Raw genomic sequence first — 18,057 nt, forward strand, 5'->3', positions numbered from 1 at the left:
CATGACTACCTTGGTTCAGGACAGAAGTTTCATCTAGTATGACACAACTACTGCAACCTCTACAGAAATGTTTCGCACATAGAATCAGCCAAGCACAGAGGGGTTCATTCATTCTGTGCCAAATCACGCCATTAAGAAACCAAAAAATTCCCATGTCTATGTCAATCAGTATCCACCAAGGTGGGCAAGTCTCTTGACTGGAGGACAGGAAGAAGACATTTCTGTTTTCTCCCTGAAAGGGAGCTAAATCATAGGCTGTTACAGTGATTCTGTTTTCATAGTTAAAGATCATTGTCTGAGGATCATTCATTTTGGAAGCCTTGATCCAACACTTACAAGAACATCACCATCTCCCAGACTAAACTATGGAAGAAAACTTCCTGCTGATATGTTGAGGCGCAGTGTTTATAACACAATTGACTTCCTCTATGGAGCTCCTACCATCTCTGCCTGATAGTATCTTGCTCTGTGCTAAAAGCTGCAGCCCTGCTGGGATTGCTGCCCAAGAACAGCCAGCAAGGCTGATCAAGGTGCTCCAGAGCTCCACAGTGTCACACTCCAAGGTGTTAAACAGCTACACAATGCTAAATGCTACACAACTGCCACAAGAACGCCTTGCTCTGAACAAAATCCATTCTGTTTGTCACACGCTCCTATACTCGACAGCACAAAAACACTTTGTCAGCACCACTGTTTCTTCTAAAGAGCTTCCGATTTCCCAGTCTTCCTGAAACCATATGTAGATCTCTTCATCTTCCCAATCCCTCAAATACAAGCTTTAAAAAGATAAGTTGTAAAAAGATAAATTTAAAAACTTTATTTTCCTCTTTCAAGGCCAACACAAGTTTTCCATGTTTGATGGCTAATTACAATCTGTCAGAAAAATCAAAGTCATTTGAACAGGCTTACTCACTGAAATCTAGTAAAGCATCACTCTACCGCCTCCACATGATGCTACACTTAACCGACACAGCTCTAATGTAGAAACAAATACCCATCACACATCTAACTTAACTGGCATTCAGTTTCAAAATGACCCTGTCCTTGCCACGGTTTTTAATCTCTAACAGTGGCAGCAGCCCCAGAGACATGAATGTGATGGCATGTGTGAATGTAAGCACCATTAAACCATGAGAATTTGCCACAAGCTTTTTGCCATGACTTGTGAAGGAAGCCGAGAGAGAGAGGTTCTCCATTTACTTATGCTGTCCCTCCTACTGTTAAGTATCTGTTAAATGGCTGCAGCATTCAGGAACCACAACACCACACTATACAAACTCCTAACAAGGCAGCAGTCCCTGATCTGATAAGGTTTCTGTAAGACCTGTTCGTAACAGTTAGGCTAGCAGCACAGACAAGATTAGAGCATAGAGTACAGCTGCTTCCAGACATGGCTTGTTAGAAAATCAGTACAAGCAGGGTCAGGGAAGGACTATTTCATGTAAGCAAAACAAGCAAGAACAAGGAGTGAGCCAGCAAATTCCAGAGAAGCCAGCCCCAAACCCAGCAAATTTGAAGTCTTTGAGAAAGGTCTGAAGAAGAAACATGCCCATGTGCCCATGCAGATTAACAGAGGTAAACAAAGCACCAGCATAGCTGAAGGAAACTGCTCCCAAAGACCTGCAGCGTGCCAACAGAGGGTCTTTGCAGGCACCACAGCTATTCCTTCCGATGCCAGATAAGGATGCCCGATTTCTTTTTCAGCCATGCCCCACACCCAGGCTTCTCAGCTCAAATAAATGCCCCTTATCTACAGTGCTGCATGTTTGCCAAAGACTGCCAAGTGTGGTGACCTGCTCTATGGATATTACTCTCAGCAGGACATGGTTTAACTTTCTAGATGAATACATCGCAAGACACTGTGTTGGTAGGAAAGTACAACTCTTTAACAGTAATGAGAAACAGAGTCCTCTGAAGACCAAAGCTGGTACGAAGGCCCTGCCTGTGGCCAAAAACACATGGAAAATTCCTAGTTAACTAAGTGATCTCAGCAGCAGTTAAGACTACTGGATAATCTACAGCTTGTTTTTCCCCTTAACTGGTTTTCACAGAACCAGAGCAGTGTTGTTTGGAAAGGAGGTCAGGAGGTCTCTTGTCCAGCCTCCCATTTGGAGCAGAGCTATCACTTACATGAGGTCAGGAGGCTGCCTCCATCTTCCCTCTCTTTGTGGAGGACAGCAATATATGTCCATGCTATCCCCCAGACTGTGCTTAAATACAGCCAAACTTGGTGCAGAAGCAGTAAATTACCCCCTCTGTATGTGGCATTAGGCATCCCAAAAAGCCTGTTCTCAAAGTTCCTCAACTGTATTAAACACTCAGACTATATGGATAGGTATAAGCACACACCTGGCCTACCCTCCCTAGATCATCTAATAATGTCACTTCTCCCTTGTTTTCAGGTCTCTATCATCTTAGTCCATATCTGCATAAATGGAAATTAATCACAAACATTCAGGTGTTCTCAAGTGAGAAAGGGAGGCACTTTCGAGTCTCATACTGCTGGCTGCTACACCTGTCTCTAAATTACATCTAAAGCGCTTTCATGCTGCTCAGAGCACAAGTATTCAACTACTTATCAATTCAAACTATGAATTGTTATGAAATAAAGGAACACAGCAAGGAGACCTCCAATTCGCACTGATTGCAGTCATAAGTAAACATACGCGATGCCCAAGCATGGTGTTTTGCTGAGCATGTAGCTGTCTGGGAAGGTGTGTCACACTTCACGGCCAGCCTGCAGCCCAGGACCTGCACGCCACCCCAAAGCTGAACACCAGCACGATGAAGCAATTCCTGCTTATTGGGACATCTCTGGCTCACAGAGGTCCATTTGGCTACGTGTCCTCTTTAAAAATCAACATCACTGAAACAGGGAACATAAACAAAGGTGGTCAGAATCACCTGCAAGATCATTACTACCATTCACTTCAAACAGCAAAAAAACATGATTAGCAATAACTTAGCCAAGAAAGTAGGCAAAACCCCCCTACTATGTATCTGCAAGCAGCATCACAAGATTTATAATTAATGCATGCACTCATGACCACAACTGAGTTAAGATCGCAGGAGCAAGGCATGGTACTACCCATGGGGCACCCCTGACAGTCACCTCTGCCATAAAGAGGTGTCCAAGGCTCTTGTCATTCATTTGAAAAAGCCTCTCCTCCATGTCGGGCCACTTCGTGCAAAGCAGTCATGCTCCTTTAATTTAAGGAGCACATCTGTGAAGCTACTTCGGGCTTTTCTCCCACAACACCAAGTCCTCCAATTTAAAGAGGGCAAAAGCCAGTCAGTGTTGGGAGGCTGTGAATGCGCAAAGACCAAACTAGAAGAAACCCAAGAGAGAAGTGACTTCTCATCCTCCAAAGCCTTGTCTGCATCTGTACTTGCAGCACCCCATTCTCCACTGGATGAGCAGGAAGGTCTTCTAAAATGAAGTGTTAGCCTGCTCCCTACTATGGCTGTTCAGCTACGCCACAGCTCAATCAATACAAGGTAGAGCAGAAGCATGGACTGACCATCACCTTGCTACTTCGCGTATCACCATTAGGGGAATCCTTCTGGTAAGCTGTCACTGTTACCCGTGGGGCTGTCAAATACGAAGTCCTTGAGAAGGGGCTAGAATGGTCTTAGTTGCAACAGAACGATGTTCTAAACATTTAGCCTGTTCAAAATCCTCCAGTCAGTAACTGGGTCTCTTGACATCTATGCTCCACAGGTAAGGCTTCCAAATTGCTTTATAAGTGGGATGTGTTGGTTTTTTCCGAGATTAAAAAGAGCATACAGAGATCTTGCCTAGCACAGACTTCTTTCCAGGGGAGGCAAAAGTTCACTAATGGAAGAAAAAGGGAAAGGGAGGACTTAAAAACAGCCTTGGGAACTGTAGGATGAGAGAAATGAGTTGTCCTTTAGCGAAGCTCTGGTGAAAAAACACTGCTTCCGCAAGGTCACCAAAGAGCAGTGAGGGCTTGCAGTCAAGCGCTGAGAGCTCTCCAAAGTCACGAGAACCTCAACTCAAGGTGAACTGAGGTTTTTTACTTATTTCCACTGCTGGGAACAGCCCCCTCCTCATTGCAATGTTCATTTCCAACAAAATATGGAAACAACTACCTTGTTAAACTAAATTACTAAATTACCTTCTTACGAGACAAGCACAGACAGGAGCAGTTTCTACGGACAACTGACTTGCTGAGACTTGCCCCTGTAGCCATACCTGACTAGGAGCTTGATGGGAGGCTGCAAACTGTTGTGACCTCTTCTTCCCCATGCAGTTAGCGACATTTGCTCAGAGACACAGAGGTTATTGGTCTTTAACCTGCCCGAGAAGCCTTTTTTCGTCTCTAACACAACCCCCAAGATTCTATGAATCCCTCTCACATTCATATAAATATATATTAAGAAAGGTACTTGAAAGCGCTTATGTTGAAATTTGTCCGCAACTCCTTTGTTTAAAGTTCGTTAGCATTTTACAAAGGCTGTCTGCCTGTAGAATTGCTCAAGTACAGCTCCTGAAATGTGAAATGACAAAAACCCAGACAACAACAAAACAAGGCCTCATTACTGTATCAGCAGGATAATGTCTGCATGGTTTTTTTCTGCATAAAAAGGAGATTGTTTCTTACATAGTTGTCAATGAATTTTTCCAGCTTGGGATTGACTCCTCTAATAAATAAAAATATTTGTTACAGCAGAGATGCACTCAGCAAGCTTCTCTGGATTAACAAATGAGATCAATCTGAAAAAACAGTATTTGGCTGAACACATGCGTCACTACTAAAATCACCATCCCACATATGGTTTTCTCCTCAAATGCTGCCTTCCCCTTTAGTATGAAAGCATGCAGGAAAATTTATCCCTTTACTGAGTGTTGTGAACTAGTCCCATTCATGAGACTCAAGCAACCTAGCCATGGCAATGTTGCTAGTCCACCAGAGAAGACTAATCATGAGCCATGCTGAGACCAAGACTCCCAAGACTGCTGAAGTAATCTCATGCTTTTTAGAGCGATTTCAGTACCTGACATGTTAATAAATACCAACTTATTTTAATATGTTTGTTTACATTTCAAGCAAACCAATAAACATTGATAAAATTCACTTCATCTCGAAATCACAGAAACAAACATCCTGTGAAAATAGTTACAGCTTCCAGTTTGACATTAATCCAACTTAGATAACATAGTATACAGAATGATTCTACTGGTTTCTGCAACTCACTGATAAAAAAAACCAACAACCTACTCAAGCAGTAAACAGAAAACAATTATTATTTAACCCTTATCTCAAAGTATCTCTCAAGTTTTTTAACAAAAATAAACAACTTTGTACTTAAAATAAATGATGTAAAATTACAACAGCTCTTCGCTTATGAAACCTGTAGTATAATCTGTAACAAATAAAGTTTTTCATTGGCCTATGAGCCTGGTTAGACCTGTAAATAAAAGACTAGTGACAAAGTCTGTGATACTGCCAGCACCCCAAGGGGACATCTGCTGAGCTAGACTCAGTTTTATCATAACTTTACTACAAAAGTAGTAAATTACCATGGTTCTTCAGAAAAGAGGATACTATGGTCACTACAGTGAAATATAATTAACAATTTGTATAAAATATGGGCTGACAAATAAATGGTATTTTCAGAGTAATCATATCAGAGATTTGGATTTTACCCTTCTGAGAATACATCAAATATTGCTACAGAAAGACAGGAAACTGTAAGGTTCAACAAAACTCTACAAGTAGAACAAGTATTTACTTTCAGGAAAAAAATGAACATCATTCTAAAGCAGTTGTAGCTGTTCAAATCAGTGACTCTGGAAAGAAAACTGCTTCCTTCCTACATGTAAAGCAACAAAGAATTAACCAATACTCTCCCTTACATGAATTTAAAATAAATTTTTCACGTTTCCATTGATCCGCTTTAACAGTCAGAAGAGCAAGGGGAGCTGGGAGGAGTTTGATTAGTCAAGCAGCAAATATTATGAACAAAGCTTTATTATGAATTGGCATTTTGTTTCCTGAATGTCAGTGGCAGAAAGAATGAATGAATTATAATACAGGGATACTGAACTAACTTTTTTGACTAAGAGCAACCAAAATAAATCATTCTGCTTTTCAGAACAAGCCATTCTAATACAAAGCTGATCACATTAATATTGTACTTCATAACCACCCATGGAGACGAAGCAAATTAGCACTTTGGCCTCTTTTGAATATCAACTTACCTGGGGCCTAGGAAGAAAGCAGAAGTTGTTAATAATTAGATGTGGCCTTTACTAATAAAATCATATTAATCTTCCAATGTTAGATTTTGAGATAAAGGCATAGCTTCATGGTGGCAGAGGTAGGGAAAGGTACCAGAAATTGTTGAGCATGTCTTTAACTGTGAACTAGAAGCTTCGTGTTTTGTTTTACGGAATAACCACACAGCACAAAATTTTGACCATCTGGCATGTTTTGAACTTATTTTTACTTCACTCATTTTTAAGTCCAAATGGCTGACAGTATCTAAAAGCGACGTTAAATGAAGTGCAGCTATGAGTGTAGCAGGAATAGGAGATACAATTCTCAAAGTGAAAATCTAAAGAACCTTCTCTTCTAAATACAGGTTAAAAAAAATTACTACCATACTGCATTAATGGAATTTTTATTCAATACACAGCTCTTCTATTTGATGTGGAAGCAGACAAAGACATCCCTTAAAGAAAAAAAACCCAAAACCCCAAACAACACAGTACGTCTCTACTGCTTTAGAAATTATGAATGTGCTCCCATTTCTCCTAGACTTTGTAAAAAAAAAAAAATAAATTTACCAGCAGGAACCCTTAGAAGAGTGCCTTATCAGGAAAGGCCAGCCCAACCACTTGCTATTTCAGTTCTCCCAGCAGTGTCTTATTTGTGTGCAATGAATAATCAGGTGCTAGATATCATTAGAGTATGGCATAGTGAATAACTACCACCCACAGGCTGGGGTGGAACAGCAGCGCACAGGCTCAATCAACCTTTGCATGTGTTTAAATTACATGTTCTTAAAGCTTAACACTTTGCCTGGATTCTGCATATCAACCTTACTGCTAGAAAAGTTGCAAACAACAACAAAAAATCATCAGTATAAAAATATGCTGTAACACAGGCTTCAAAGAGCAAAGAGCTTCCACACTCCTCTATTTCAACAGAGACGATTAGTTAAGGTGCTTTCAGATTCTGCATTGCAGACAGGTTGGCAGAGGTGGCCGTTTTAATAAGGTCTTAACAGTCTTTAGTGGGTATCTGAGAGCAGTTCCTAAGGCAGAACCCCGAACTGCTAGTTTCTGTAGCGGGGCATCTGTGGAGCAGGGGCTCCCTCTAAGGGGACGGAGGAGGAGACTGTCATAAGCTGTCCAGCATGCATTCTCTCATTCACCCGCAGTTCACAGCCATCCTGTAGCATCCTTATAGCTATCCTTGCAATGTTTTTAGAATCATCAAGTCCACTGTGAGGTCTCCCATCGTAATTCATGCCCAGCTTTTCAAGCATTATTGTCAGCTTGGTCTGGTTCCTAGGAACCTGATGGAGAAAGTGAACCACATTCAAGAATTAGGTTCTGTACCAAGTCTTTTTAATCTAACACAGTGCAGTAGAAACATGCAGATTTTAAGTCTACTTAAGTCACATACTACTTTCATGTTGCCTTTTGTCAGATCACTAACAATGTAACTTCAAAGTCCCTTGGTGAGACAGACACTCTCATTTTTACAGAGGAGACACAGTCAACTGGAGCTTGTCTAGACTCAGGATAACGTCAAGAGCCTCTCACCATTACCAGCACCAGCTCAAGATGTACCAGTGCTGGCAACAGTGGAAGCCATGGCCTAGCTAGTTTTAACAAGCCTTATAAAAAAGGAATTACCACCCAAAGTGGTACTGCAGAGGGAATCAGATTTTATTTTTTTTTTTCCTTTTAAATGCTAAGCAAATAAAGAAGCACCAGACTCCTGATTCTCACTGACATCAAGCTTCTGAACGCCTCCGAATACCACAGGAACAGAGAAGCAACACCTGTAGCAGCCGATGTTTACATGGATGACCAACAGCACGAACAGACAAGGAAGCTTAACTGACCCATGCAAAGTGCTACACCAGCAAAATCCTCAAGTCCTCTCTTGATTAACTACTAAATACACATTTGTTCTTTGAAAAGGTCAAAGAAAAACAAAAGGGTAACTTTAAGGGAAAACTGTTTTTTTCACACCAAGTTTGCTCTCTTGGTGGTGATAGTTGGAGTGGGGGAACACAGGACATGACAAGTTCCAGGATATTGCACCATACTACTGGATTTAATAGCTAGGCGGCATGGCAACAACACAGTTGCCAAAACCTGGCCATATGCAACTCCAATAATAACACCCACAAACTGGGCAGGAGAGACATACCTGCAGGTTGTGAGATATTCCACAGGAAAGTTACAATACATTCCTTGTCATTCATATTATCTATTACTACTACTTAACAACAGATTCAACAACAGCACAGAATAGCTAAACAGAAGCGCTGAACAACTATAAAATGCAAAAAAAAAAAAATTTACAAAAAGTAAAAAGAAAGTGATTCCTTCTAAGTTATAGCCTTCATTGCCTTTGATGAAAAAGCACTCACTGCTCAACAGAGAAGGAAAAAGAAGGTATGTCTAGGTTAAAGCTGATAGGACTAACAAGACTGTTCGGTGCTCTAGAGTGTTTCCAACAGAAACGGTCATGCAGAGAAGGCACAATAATAGAGGGAGAAGTGGAGTAACCCTGTAATATTCGCCCAGCACAAAGTAAGGCTCTTATTAAATGTTAACAACTTCTTTTCTTCTTTCCTTCCATTTAGTATGAAAAAGCCCTTCAAGAGAAGATTGTCAGCTAGGCTGAAATCACATTCAAACAAATGGTTTAGCGTAGACTGGCTAGGAATTTGCTAGAATCTCCAGTAACCCATTTTATGGTAATCTGACAGTGAAAGAAAGCAGCAATAAGGTCCAGCACTGAACTTGGTATTACTTTTCTCTTGACAATTTGATTCCACTGTAGATACATCCTAATCTTTCTCTGTCCCCATTACACTGTCAAAAGTGGAGATATCAGAGGGTACTGGTGCAAATTGGTTTTGTAGCGTATTACATGAAAACAGGGAAAAATACATGAAAAATCAATACAGAGTCTTTTCAGCTGAACTACTTCAAGACACACTTGATCTAAGAGCACCAGTATGACATTTTTAGACAATCCTTCATGGAGCATCTCCTGATTCTTAAAAACAAGATTAAAATCAAAATGCAGTAGATGATACGATCTTCAATTACTGAAGTGAGATCTGGGCACGAAGCACATTTGAAAATCAGGCCCCAGTGAACTAGTTTGAGTATTATAATTTTATACTACTTAAGTAAAGATGACAAGCACAACAGGACATTCTAGACTTTTAAATCAGATTTTCCCCGGAAGAGAAACAACAATTTGTACAAACCTTATAGAAGTTCCCATACGATTTGCGAATATTGATCCACTTTTTGGCAAAAGAAGGGTATTTGATACCGCTAATACGGCACTGGATGTTCAAAAATTTACTCATATCCCAAGATCTTAAAAAGTCAAAACAGAAAAGAGAACAACATAATACATAATTCACATGCCCTGCATTCTACATATTGCACAGCTATAGCACAAACAGCTGACTTTTCTTTGGTGATCAGTAGAAGGAAAAGAGTTTAGGAAAAGCTCTTTTGCTATAGTCAAAGTAAAGAATTTTTTAATATGAATTTGTTAATCATGGGGAAAACAAATAATGACATGAGCAAGATTTTTACTAGGATGGTTTCAGGTCCAGGATGGTTAAAATAAAAAATAACACGCCAACTTCTCCACCTACCACAACTACTCCAAAACCCACCAATAAAACTAGATTACACAGCCCTTGGGGAACCAAGCGACACCTTAAATTTTCCTGATCACTTGGGTACGCATGCATCTCTCTACTTAATGCAGGTTATTGAAACAAGACTGCACTCAATTTTAGGAGAACCAGACTTTTATGGAAAGAAGATGAAACTATAACCCTATGCACTTCTAGTCTGCCTTCCTAAAGGGAACCACCCAAAGAGTTTGTAAGCTTTAAGCTAAAATAAAGCCTTTTTTCCCCTCTCTTGCAGCTGTCTACATAATCTCACATACATGACAGAGATTTCACTGCACCTATTTTCCTGGAGGAATTTAACTGAGGGGATTCCCCTGGAGGGGAATTCCAGACACATTCTAGGCCCAGTAATATAACCAGTCCTGCACCAGTTTTGCTTTAGCATTTTCTTCTTTTAATTCACTGTTGCTTCCAAAGATAGAAACCTAATCATAGGTAAAAAAATAGCCAAATAGCAGTATGTACCACAGTTCCTTAAATTAATTGGATTGACATTATTTTAACTTCTTATTTTTAAGGCGTACATGGATCTAAACTGTACACTTCAAGTCTTGTGTGACAGCTTCTAAATGGCTTCACTGTTCACACTGGATACAACCACACTTCAATGCTACAGGTTCTTTACCAGAAAAGAGCTATGATTTATAGTCATTGTCCAAATTGTCAGGAATTTTGAGAAAAACAGTCTCATGGCCAAAAAAATTTTCCCACTTTCTAAGTTGGGTTAGTTAAAAAAAGCTTTTGTTGTGTATCCATTCATCTCCTACGATACATTATTTTTCAAACCACTCATATTATAGACTAGAATATTTATCTGTGTTTTACTTGACAGAAGTGTTAGGAAGTCATACTATGATCCCACACACTCTTTTCATAAACTCCATTTTTGTTTCGGGGTTCATCTCTTTGGTTCAACACAGTCATTGTAACAGAGCAGCACAGGACTGCCTTTTTAATCCAGAACAGTCAAAGACCTACTCCAGGCAAACAGGCACAGCAACATGAAAATGCATCATTCACTTCAACATGGCTAATGTTAAAAACTCCCTGTCCTACTTAAATCCCTCATTCCAAGAGAAGGAGAAAAGCAGATGTTAACAGAAAAGTAAAGTAAAAAACAAACATCACCTATGGAAAAATTCTCTGGCCAGTGCTATATAAGGTAAGGCTCCAACAGTATCTTTCATCATATAACAAAGCTAAGATCACAAGAACAGTATTGCATCACAGATATATCTAGATCTCAAGATCTGTTCACTTTGCAGTCATTACGAGACTTGATTTTCCACCCAGCCTTTGGGACCGAGCAAGTTCAGGTGGCAGTTCAAGGACTAGTCAACCTCTCACACAGAAAGCTTGTCAGAGCTCGGACCCACCAGAGCCACAGTCCTCTAAGCCAAAGCAGAGAGCTTTCTGTGCTAGCCATTCCTCCTTGTTCGATAAACAGCATAATCCATTATTGCTTTCTGCCAAAACATGAGGGACGTATTAACAGTAACACTAACACACATAGGATACAACACAACCACCGCAGGTCTCTGAAACCTGGGATTCAGGAGAGCATCGGAGTTGCTTAGAACTGAAATTGAACAACATTATTTTCAGGTATTATGTGCTATATGAAAGCCAGATGTAAACAGAGAATTACAACCACAAAAAAAGGACAAAAGTCTATTCAACATCATTTAGTTGCATAAAGAAAGCTAGGAAAGAAACAGTGCCATCTAATGGATTTAAGCTTAATTTCAAATTTAGTTCCGCTTTTCTGATTTTCCTGAAAGCTAAAATGATAATACAATGGCAAAACAGAAGTGCCATGATCTGCCTTTAGCAATACTCTCAAGAAGATTAAACATTGTTTTGCAGTTTTAGATTGTGCTGAAGGTTCCATAAGGACATACCCATCTGTCAACATGGAATAGCTATACTTTGTTCCCAGTTCTCGCTGTCTCATCCACTCTATGACGTTCTGCAGAACTTGAGGAAACGTATCAGCTTTATCAACAATGTCCTAAGAGGACCAAAAAAAAAAGTGAGGAACATTTTATCAGAAGAAAAACCAGCATGAAGTGTAAGAATTATATTGGTATATAGGCACTCGCTAAGTTGGCTTCACAAAAATCTTTAAAAACAGATTACATGTTAAGCAGACAATTGGATGGATTTTTCCAAACTGAAAAAAAACCCCACCACAAAAGCACCACTAAAAGAGCCAACCTCCAAATGGCATCTATAAAGGTAACAAGGTTAGTCAGCTGTTGAACATGGATTAAAACCTTTGAGCTTGCTTCCCAGGCTCCTGCTCAAGTCACTTGATCACAAGCCATTGCCATCATAGGACTATAAACCCTTTAGAATAAAAATCTTAGAAGAGGAACTGATGCAATTCAAAAGGTGCTTTCCTCTGCTAAAGATTTTCTACACACAGATTACAAAATTAATGTTTTTCCCTACAGACCCTTACAAATACCTAAATGACCAACTTAGTGAAGTCAGTTCTGTCATAACTGGGAGAGAGAGAAAACACAAGGATTAAGAGAATAAGCCTTACAGAAAAATTACCATGAAAATTATCACTCTGAAGACATCAACACCACATCTTTTTTTCATATTTTTTCCCAGAAGAAACAGAAGTGCAAATTACCTGGGTGATTCCTGTCAGACTGATGCAGAACTTTGAAAGCTTGGGATTGATCTCTGGCTTTACATATTGCTGAAAGGTATCCTCCTGTAATAAGAGAATCAAACAGCAGCAGCACACTATAGCAACTTCTTTGGCTTGCCTATAGCTGAAAGGCAATAGTGGTTACTTGTCCTGCCGGAGGCAAAAAAGGAGTGCGTACCTCCCCAGCCAGTATGAGCGTCCTGAGTGGCCATCATGAGATTCCCAGGGGGACAGATGGATGGCTTTCCAACCAGAACATGTCCTTCCTCTCAGCCAGTAGGCACCAAAGAGCAAGGATGTGGATGTAAGAGGGGGGGAGGACAGACTGCAATAAAGGGGAGGATTTGGGAAAATGAGAGCATGAATAAGGAAAAAAAGAAGTGAGAGGCATGAGCAAAGCCTGATGTTTTTCAGGTGGTATCTCTAAAAGCTCACCTGTAATTCAAGGCAGGCAACTGGCTACACATCTCAGAGGTTGCATGCAAGTCATACACCTCTGGATGGCAGCCAGAGATACACACGATGACCTCACTCTAGGAAACTGAGCAGTACAAGAATGAAGACTACATGCAAGTTTAATGGAAAAAAGAAAGCCCCAAATCCCTGCTGCTATACAAACCCTTTTGGACAGAGGAAAAACCCATGCTGTTTCTTCCTACTCTAAAGGTAATAAAACAATCTTGGTATCTGCACAATCCTCTCTTGTTAGTCATACATGCAGCTACACGCTAATGCAGCATCACAGTGATTACTGGAAATCATCCTCCTCTTAGAAGTTCTTGATAAATGAACCATTAGTCAGAGGTGCACGCACTTCCTCCGTTTCTCTGAGTCACTCAGTTTCAGTTAGACAGCAAGTAGGTTTTCCTAAAAGAAAGCTGTACTGGAACAGAGGACTTGAGGCTGCCAAATGCCTACCTAAAATCAGGTTACACACCTGTCAATCTGTCGGGTGCACTGTGGAATTAGTCTAGCCTGCCAAGAGGCAGAGTTCATCTGCATTAGTCTCTTCTAGATTGCCTCACACAGGACCACAGAATTTTCTAATTCTTGTTTATGACAAAGCCCTGCAGTCCTAGAAATAGCTTTGTGGATCTTAAAGCAGGGAAAGACGCAGGGGAGGATGACTGAGAAACTGAAAATCCCTCATATCAGTAGAGGGAGTCAACAGCAGGAGCATGATCTATTCCAAATGCTTTAAGAATAAAGTTTTGTTTGTATGCAACAGGCACAGAAGATAGGTCCTTATAAAAAAAAAAAAAAGCTATTTTTAATGAAGTTCAACATCTACCTAAAAACTAATCTAAGACCTTGTGAAGCAAGGAAGTTACATTGAAGTACAGCATACTGACACAGTAATTAGATCACTTACTATTTCCAGGGTATGCGTGTTTAGTAAGACAATAGGAAATTCAATTATTTCATGTATGAATTCAGGTGGGTTTCCTTCTTCACATGTTGCTTCAAAGTCAACAACACAGATGTAGTCATAGTAGCTGTTTCCATTAATGGATTCCTTCTGCATCAGCTTCTGTTTCTTGTAATAGTTTTTCAGTCTCTTTTTCAGCACATCTTTCACTCCTCTAAAGAGACAGGGAAAATTACAAAGACCACACTCTCATTTAATTAATTATTTCACTATTATAGAACTGAAGCTATATTTAACATTTGAAAGTTCATCATTTATTAACCTCATTCTGAACACCAGCACTTAAGAAGTCTGCATTCAACTTTATCATACAGTTAACGCTCCATTATCTGGGATAATGCAAAGGCTGCAATAGCCCCCGATAACTAACACAGCTAGAAAATATCAGTATTTGGGTATGGGCTGGGAAGTGCAGTGCAGACACACTCTGCAGTCACCTCCAGTTCAGCAAGACCCAGTAGCCGGAGCCTTTGCAAAGCCCAAGTCTTTGCAGATTGCTCCTAGATCATCTCTGGCCCTGGAAGCAGTACTGCTTCACCCATACTTCAGTGCCCTCTGCCTGAAGTGACTGATGCCTGAGGTATTTCTGCATCAGGGGCACAGATAATGCAGAATCCAGCTAAAATGCTCACATTTTAAATTAGTCTCAATTTATATTTAAAATTGACCTCGAGTAACTTGATAAAAACAAAGTACTCGAGATTTCAGTTGTCAGAAGAACTTCCTGGTCAAGATCCTGCTTTTCAGGAGTTTTGTGGCTAACACGTGAGTTCACAGTGGCAAGCGATTAAAGTTACTTACTGCATCTTTTTAATACAAACATAATACGCAAGCGCAGGTGCCAGAACTGCCACGTACCAAACCAGAGCTGAATAAACAAGCATAATTTACTCTCTGAAGGACATTACTTTTAAAATTACACATTGCAAATGAAATCACAGAAGCTGTAAGAGCTACTGTAGCTTATCAGAAAAGAAGCCCACTGATCCACAAGGGAAAAACTGGAGTCAGACTACTAAACCTGCATTTGAGAACATCAGCTGCTTCTACAAACACAGATAACTCTTTTTCACTCTGGTTTATTAATCTACTTTAATTCAATGACCAATTCATTCAAAGTTGAGACAGTATGGGAGCTACTGGAGTAGAAAATTACCTTTTTCTTCATCACACCTATAAGAGGTTGAAGGAAAAGATTATCTGCTATTAAAATAACCCTAAGGAAAAGGATGGTGTGTGGCAAGCTGCTCAATTCACTACATTAGAGGTGATGCACTGTTTGTTTGCATGCAAGATATAGTCTGACCAACTTAATTGAATATATCAAACAAAAGAAGTCTAGCTTAGATAAAAGAAAAGTTTAAAGCTTTCTGCCTTTACAACTGAATAAAAAACACAAATAGAAAATTAATAACCTAGGAAGAAACCACAAACGTAATTTACTATTTGAATTCTGCTTTTTATTTCTAAATCAGAATAACTGCTGAATAGCTGTACAAATCTAACCTGTTTTACCAAAAATTTTATCAGGCAATGATAAAAATTTTTCCTCCTGAGAAGCTAAATTCATTTAACCAAAGGAGGAACAAAAAAAACCTACGCAGCCAGAACATCTGCAGACAGACAGGGTGGAGGTGGCAGGCTGTACTTCCCACCCACACAATATTTTTTTTATTTTATTCTGTTCAAATGAATCTCTGTTCCTTCTGGGTTTTTTTTTCCTCTGAACATCCTCTCCCCTACAGTTGTCATCTCCTCTAGAAAGCTAGACTTCTCCTTTCAGACTCCTTCTCACCTTTCATGTTCCCTCTTCCTCCAGAGCAGTAGCTTCTCACTTTGCTAACTACCCACCACCAGCACTGCTTCCCAATTACTGCTGCCAATGAAACAATACACTTTGTTTTTCCCAGTTGACCTTCTTCTCAACATATCAGATTTGTCAGGCCACAACACTATCAAAGGGTCTTGCAGGTCATTTCTGAAAGAGCAGGAACCACTCTCATTCCTAGCCCTTTCCGCCTCCTCAGTGAGCACAAATCCAGTTTATAACACATTCACCTACTCACATTATTCTATCATCTCACCTATTCAGATTAGCAAACTCTCCATCTAAAGGAAACTGTCCTCTGCATTGATTAAATTCCAAGCCCTATCACCACAGAGGTTCTAGCCAAGATTAGATCTGTACTGCTACAGTAAATAACAATACGTATGTTCTGAAGCGAGTTTCTATATGCTGAAGGTCTGCAAAACCACTGAGAACCCTTGCAGTTCTTCTTTCCCCCTTGACCAAAAAAGTGTTGAGAAGTACCCTACAGTTACATATTCTTGTTTGTGTTACCAGTTGAGACGGCACACATTTCTGACAACACATTAAGCAGCATCACATGCACTAATCCTGTAACAAAAGCTGCATCAAAATTGCACATAAAACAACTGGCATTTGGTGGCGTGTCTGCTTTTCACTTTGTGGTGTGTTTTTAAAATTTAAACTAATCATCCCTTATGACTCTACTCTTATGGCTCTCAAAGATAAAACAAAAGGTTTACACATCAACCTAACCTGGTTTCAAGCTTGAATTCTGCAAGTTTACTTCTGAGCTCATCTCTGGTCATTCTGTTGATACAACCATTGGTTATAGCAATTTCTTTGTAAATCGGATCACTGAAGTCATTCGAACTGGCAGTTGAGTTTTTCCCATTAGTTTCTTGATCACTGATCCTACAGTGCTGCCTACCCTGGAAGAAAGAGAAATCCGAAGGTCATTTAAGAAGGTCATAACAAGAAGGTAGAGCATTAAAATTTTCACATCATTTTGGCACCAAAATGCAGCAAAGGTCATGCTGTTTCACTCGTGATCAAACCAAGTGAAATATCCTACAGACGGCTAAGAAAATCAATACTGAAGCAGACGGAATAAAGGGATACTAACGCATGTGTCTGAATTCATGCCAAAGAGTAGCTCTAAGAAACAAAACCTGAAGGCGTGTCCAACTTTCAACAGAGTTAGTTCTCCAGTAAGAGCTGGCAAAACCTTGACTGGCAGTACCTTAATTAACGAGAATCTCCACTAACTAAGACACACGGACAGACAGATGCCCAATGCTGTGCAAAATGAATAATACTTTAAGAGGAAGAACTAACGGCACTTCGACTCTAAACGGTTACTCGCAGCCTTTGTGGGCCAAGCACACGGCAGGGCCGGCCTCCCCCGGGCCCGCCGCCGCCGCCGCCGGGGCCTCCCTGGCCTCGGGCGCAGACGGAGGGGCCCGTGGCACCGGAGGCGCCCCGCTGGGTAACGCGGCACTCGGCCCGCCCGCGCAGGCCGCGCTAGGCCCCACCAGGCCCCGCCGCACCGGCCTGGCCCCGGGAACCACCGAAGGGCCGGGGCGAGGCCGGGTCCGAGCAGCGCAGCCACTGGGACGGCCTCTACGCATGCGCGGGGGGAGCTGCGGCGGGCCCGGGGCGCCGGCGCATGCCCGGCGCGGCCAGCACCGCCCGCCCGGCTCCGGCGGGGCCACCTGGCGCCTCCCGCCGCCCCAGCGCACTCACCGGCGGGCAGGCGGCGGGAGCGGGCGGCGCCGGCGTCTCTTTAGGGGCAGCTTGCGGGCGGTTCTCCTTCTGCTCCTCCATGGCGCCGGCGGCGGCGGCGGCGGCGGCGGTGGGGACGGCGGCCCGTCGTGGGGCGGGGAGAGCGCCGGGCCCGCCCCTGGGCCGTGGGGGCGGCCCCGCCGCTGCTGCCTCCGCCCTCGCCGAGCCGTCGGCGGCACTTTGCGGTGCTGAGACCCGAGCAGCTCCTCGGCTCCGGCTCCCACCTTCCCCGTCCGGGGTAAAGAATTGCCGTGGGCGTGTGCCACGCGTGGCCGGCCTGCCTCGCCCCCTGCCCGCCCCGGCTGGGTCCCGCCGGCCCTCGGCCCCGCTCCTCTGCGGCGGCACCTCTGCCTTCACGCTCCCGCCGTCGGCCCTCCTGAGCGTCTGCGGAGCAGCCTCCTGGGCGTCAGGTCACGGCAGCCCTCTGGAAGCTCT

General features: G+C 41.9%; 1 protein-coding gene across 3 annotated transcripts; it reads right to left on the reverse strand.

Annotated features, from left to right (window-relative positions):
- Nucleotides 1-5,081: 5,081 nt before the first annotated feature.
- On the reverse strand, nucleotides 5,082-17,716 carry ERI1 (exoribonuclease 1). Of its 3 annotated transcripts, none has more exons than XM_049814621.1 (7): nucleotides 17,584-17,716; nucleotides 16,594-16,769; nucleotides 13,974-14,184; nucleotides 12,581-12,664; nucleotides 11,838-11,947; nucleotides 9,490-9,604; nucleotides 5,082-7,548 (listed from the first exon to the last, which is right to left on the reverse strand). In XM_049814621.1, the coding sequence occupies exons 1-7, from the start codon at nucleotides 17,662-17,664 to the stop codon at nucleotides 7,306-7,308; spliced, it is 1,020 nt and encodes a 339-aa protein (XP_049670578.1). In that variant the 5' UTR covers nucleotides 17,665-17,716; the 3' UTR covers nucleotides 5,082-7,305. The 3 variants fall into 3 exon arrangements, with proteins under 3 accessions (XP_049670578.1, XP_049670580.1, XP_049670579.1); XM_049814623.1 differs by lacking the exon at nucleotides 17,584-17,716 and adding an exon at nucleotides 17,081-17,302; XM_049814622.1 differs by lacking the exon at nucleotides 17,584-17,716 and adding an exon at nucleotides 16,964-17,069.
- Between the last annotated feature and the right edge of the window lie 341 nt (nucleotides 17,717-18,057).

The sequence above is a fragment of the Accipiter gentilis genome, chromosome 12 (genome assembly GCF_929443795.1).
Source record: "Accipiter gentilis chromosome 12, bAccGen1.1, whole genome shotgun sequence".
NCBI lineage: Eukaryota > Metazoa > Chordata > Aves > Accipitriformes > Accipitridae > Astur > Astur gentilis.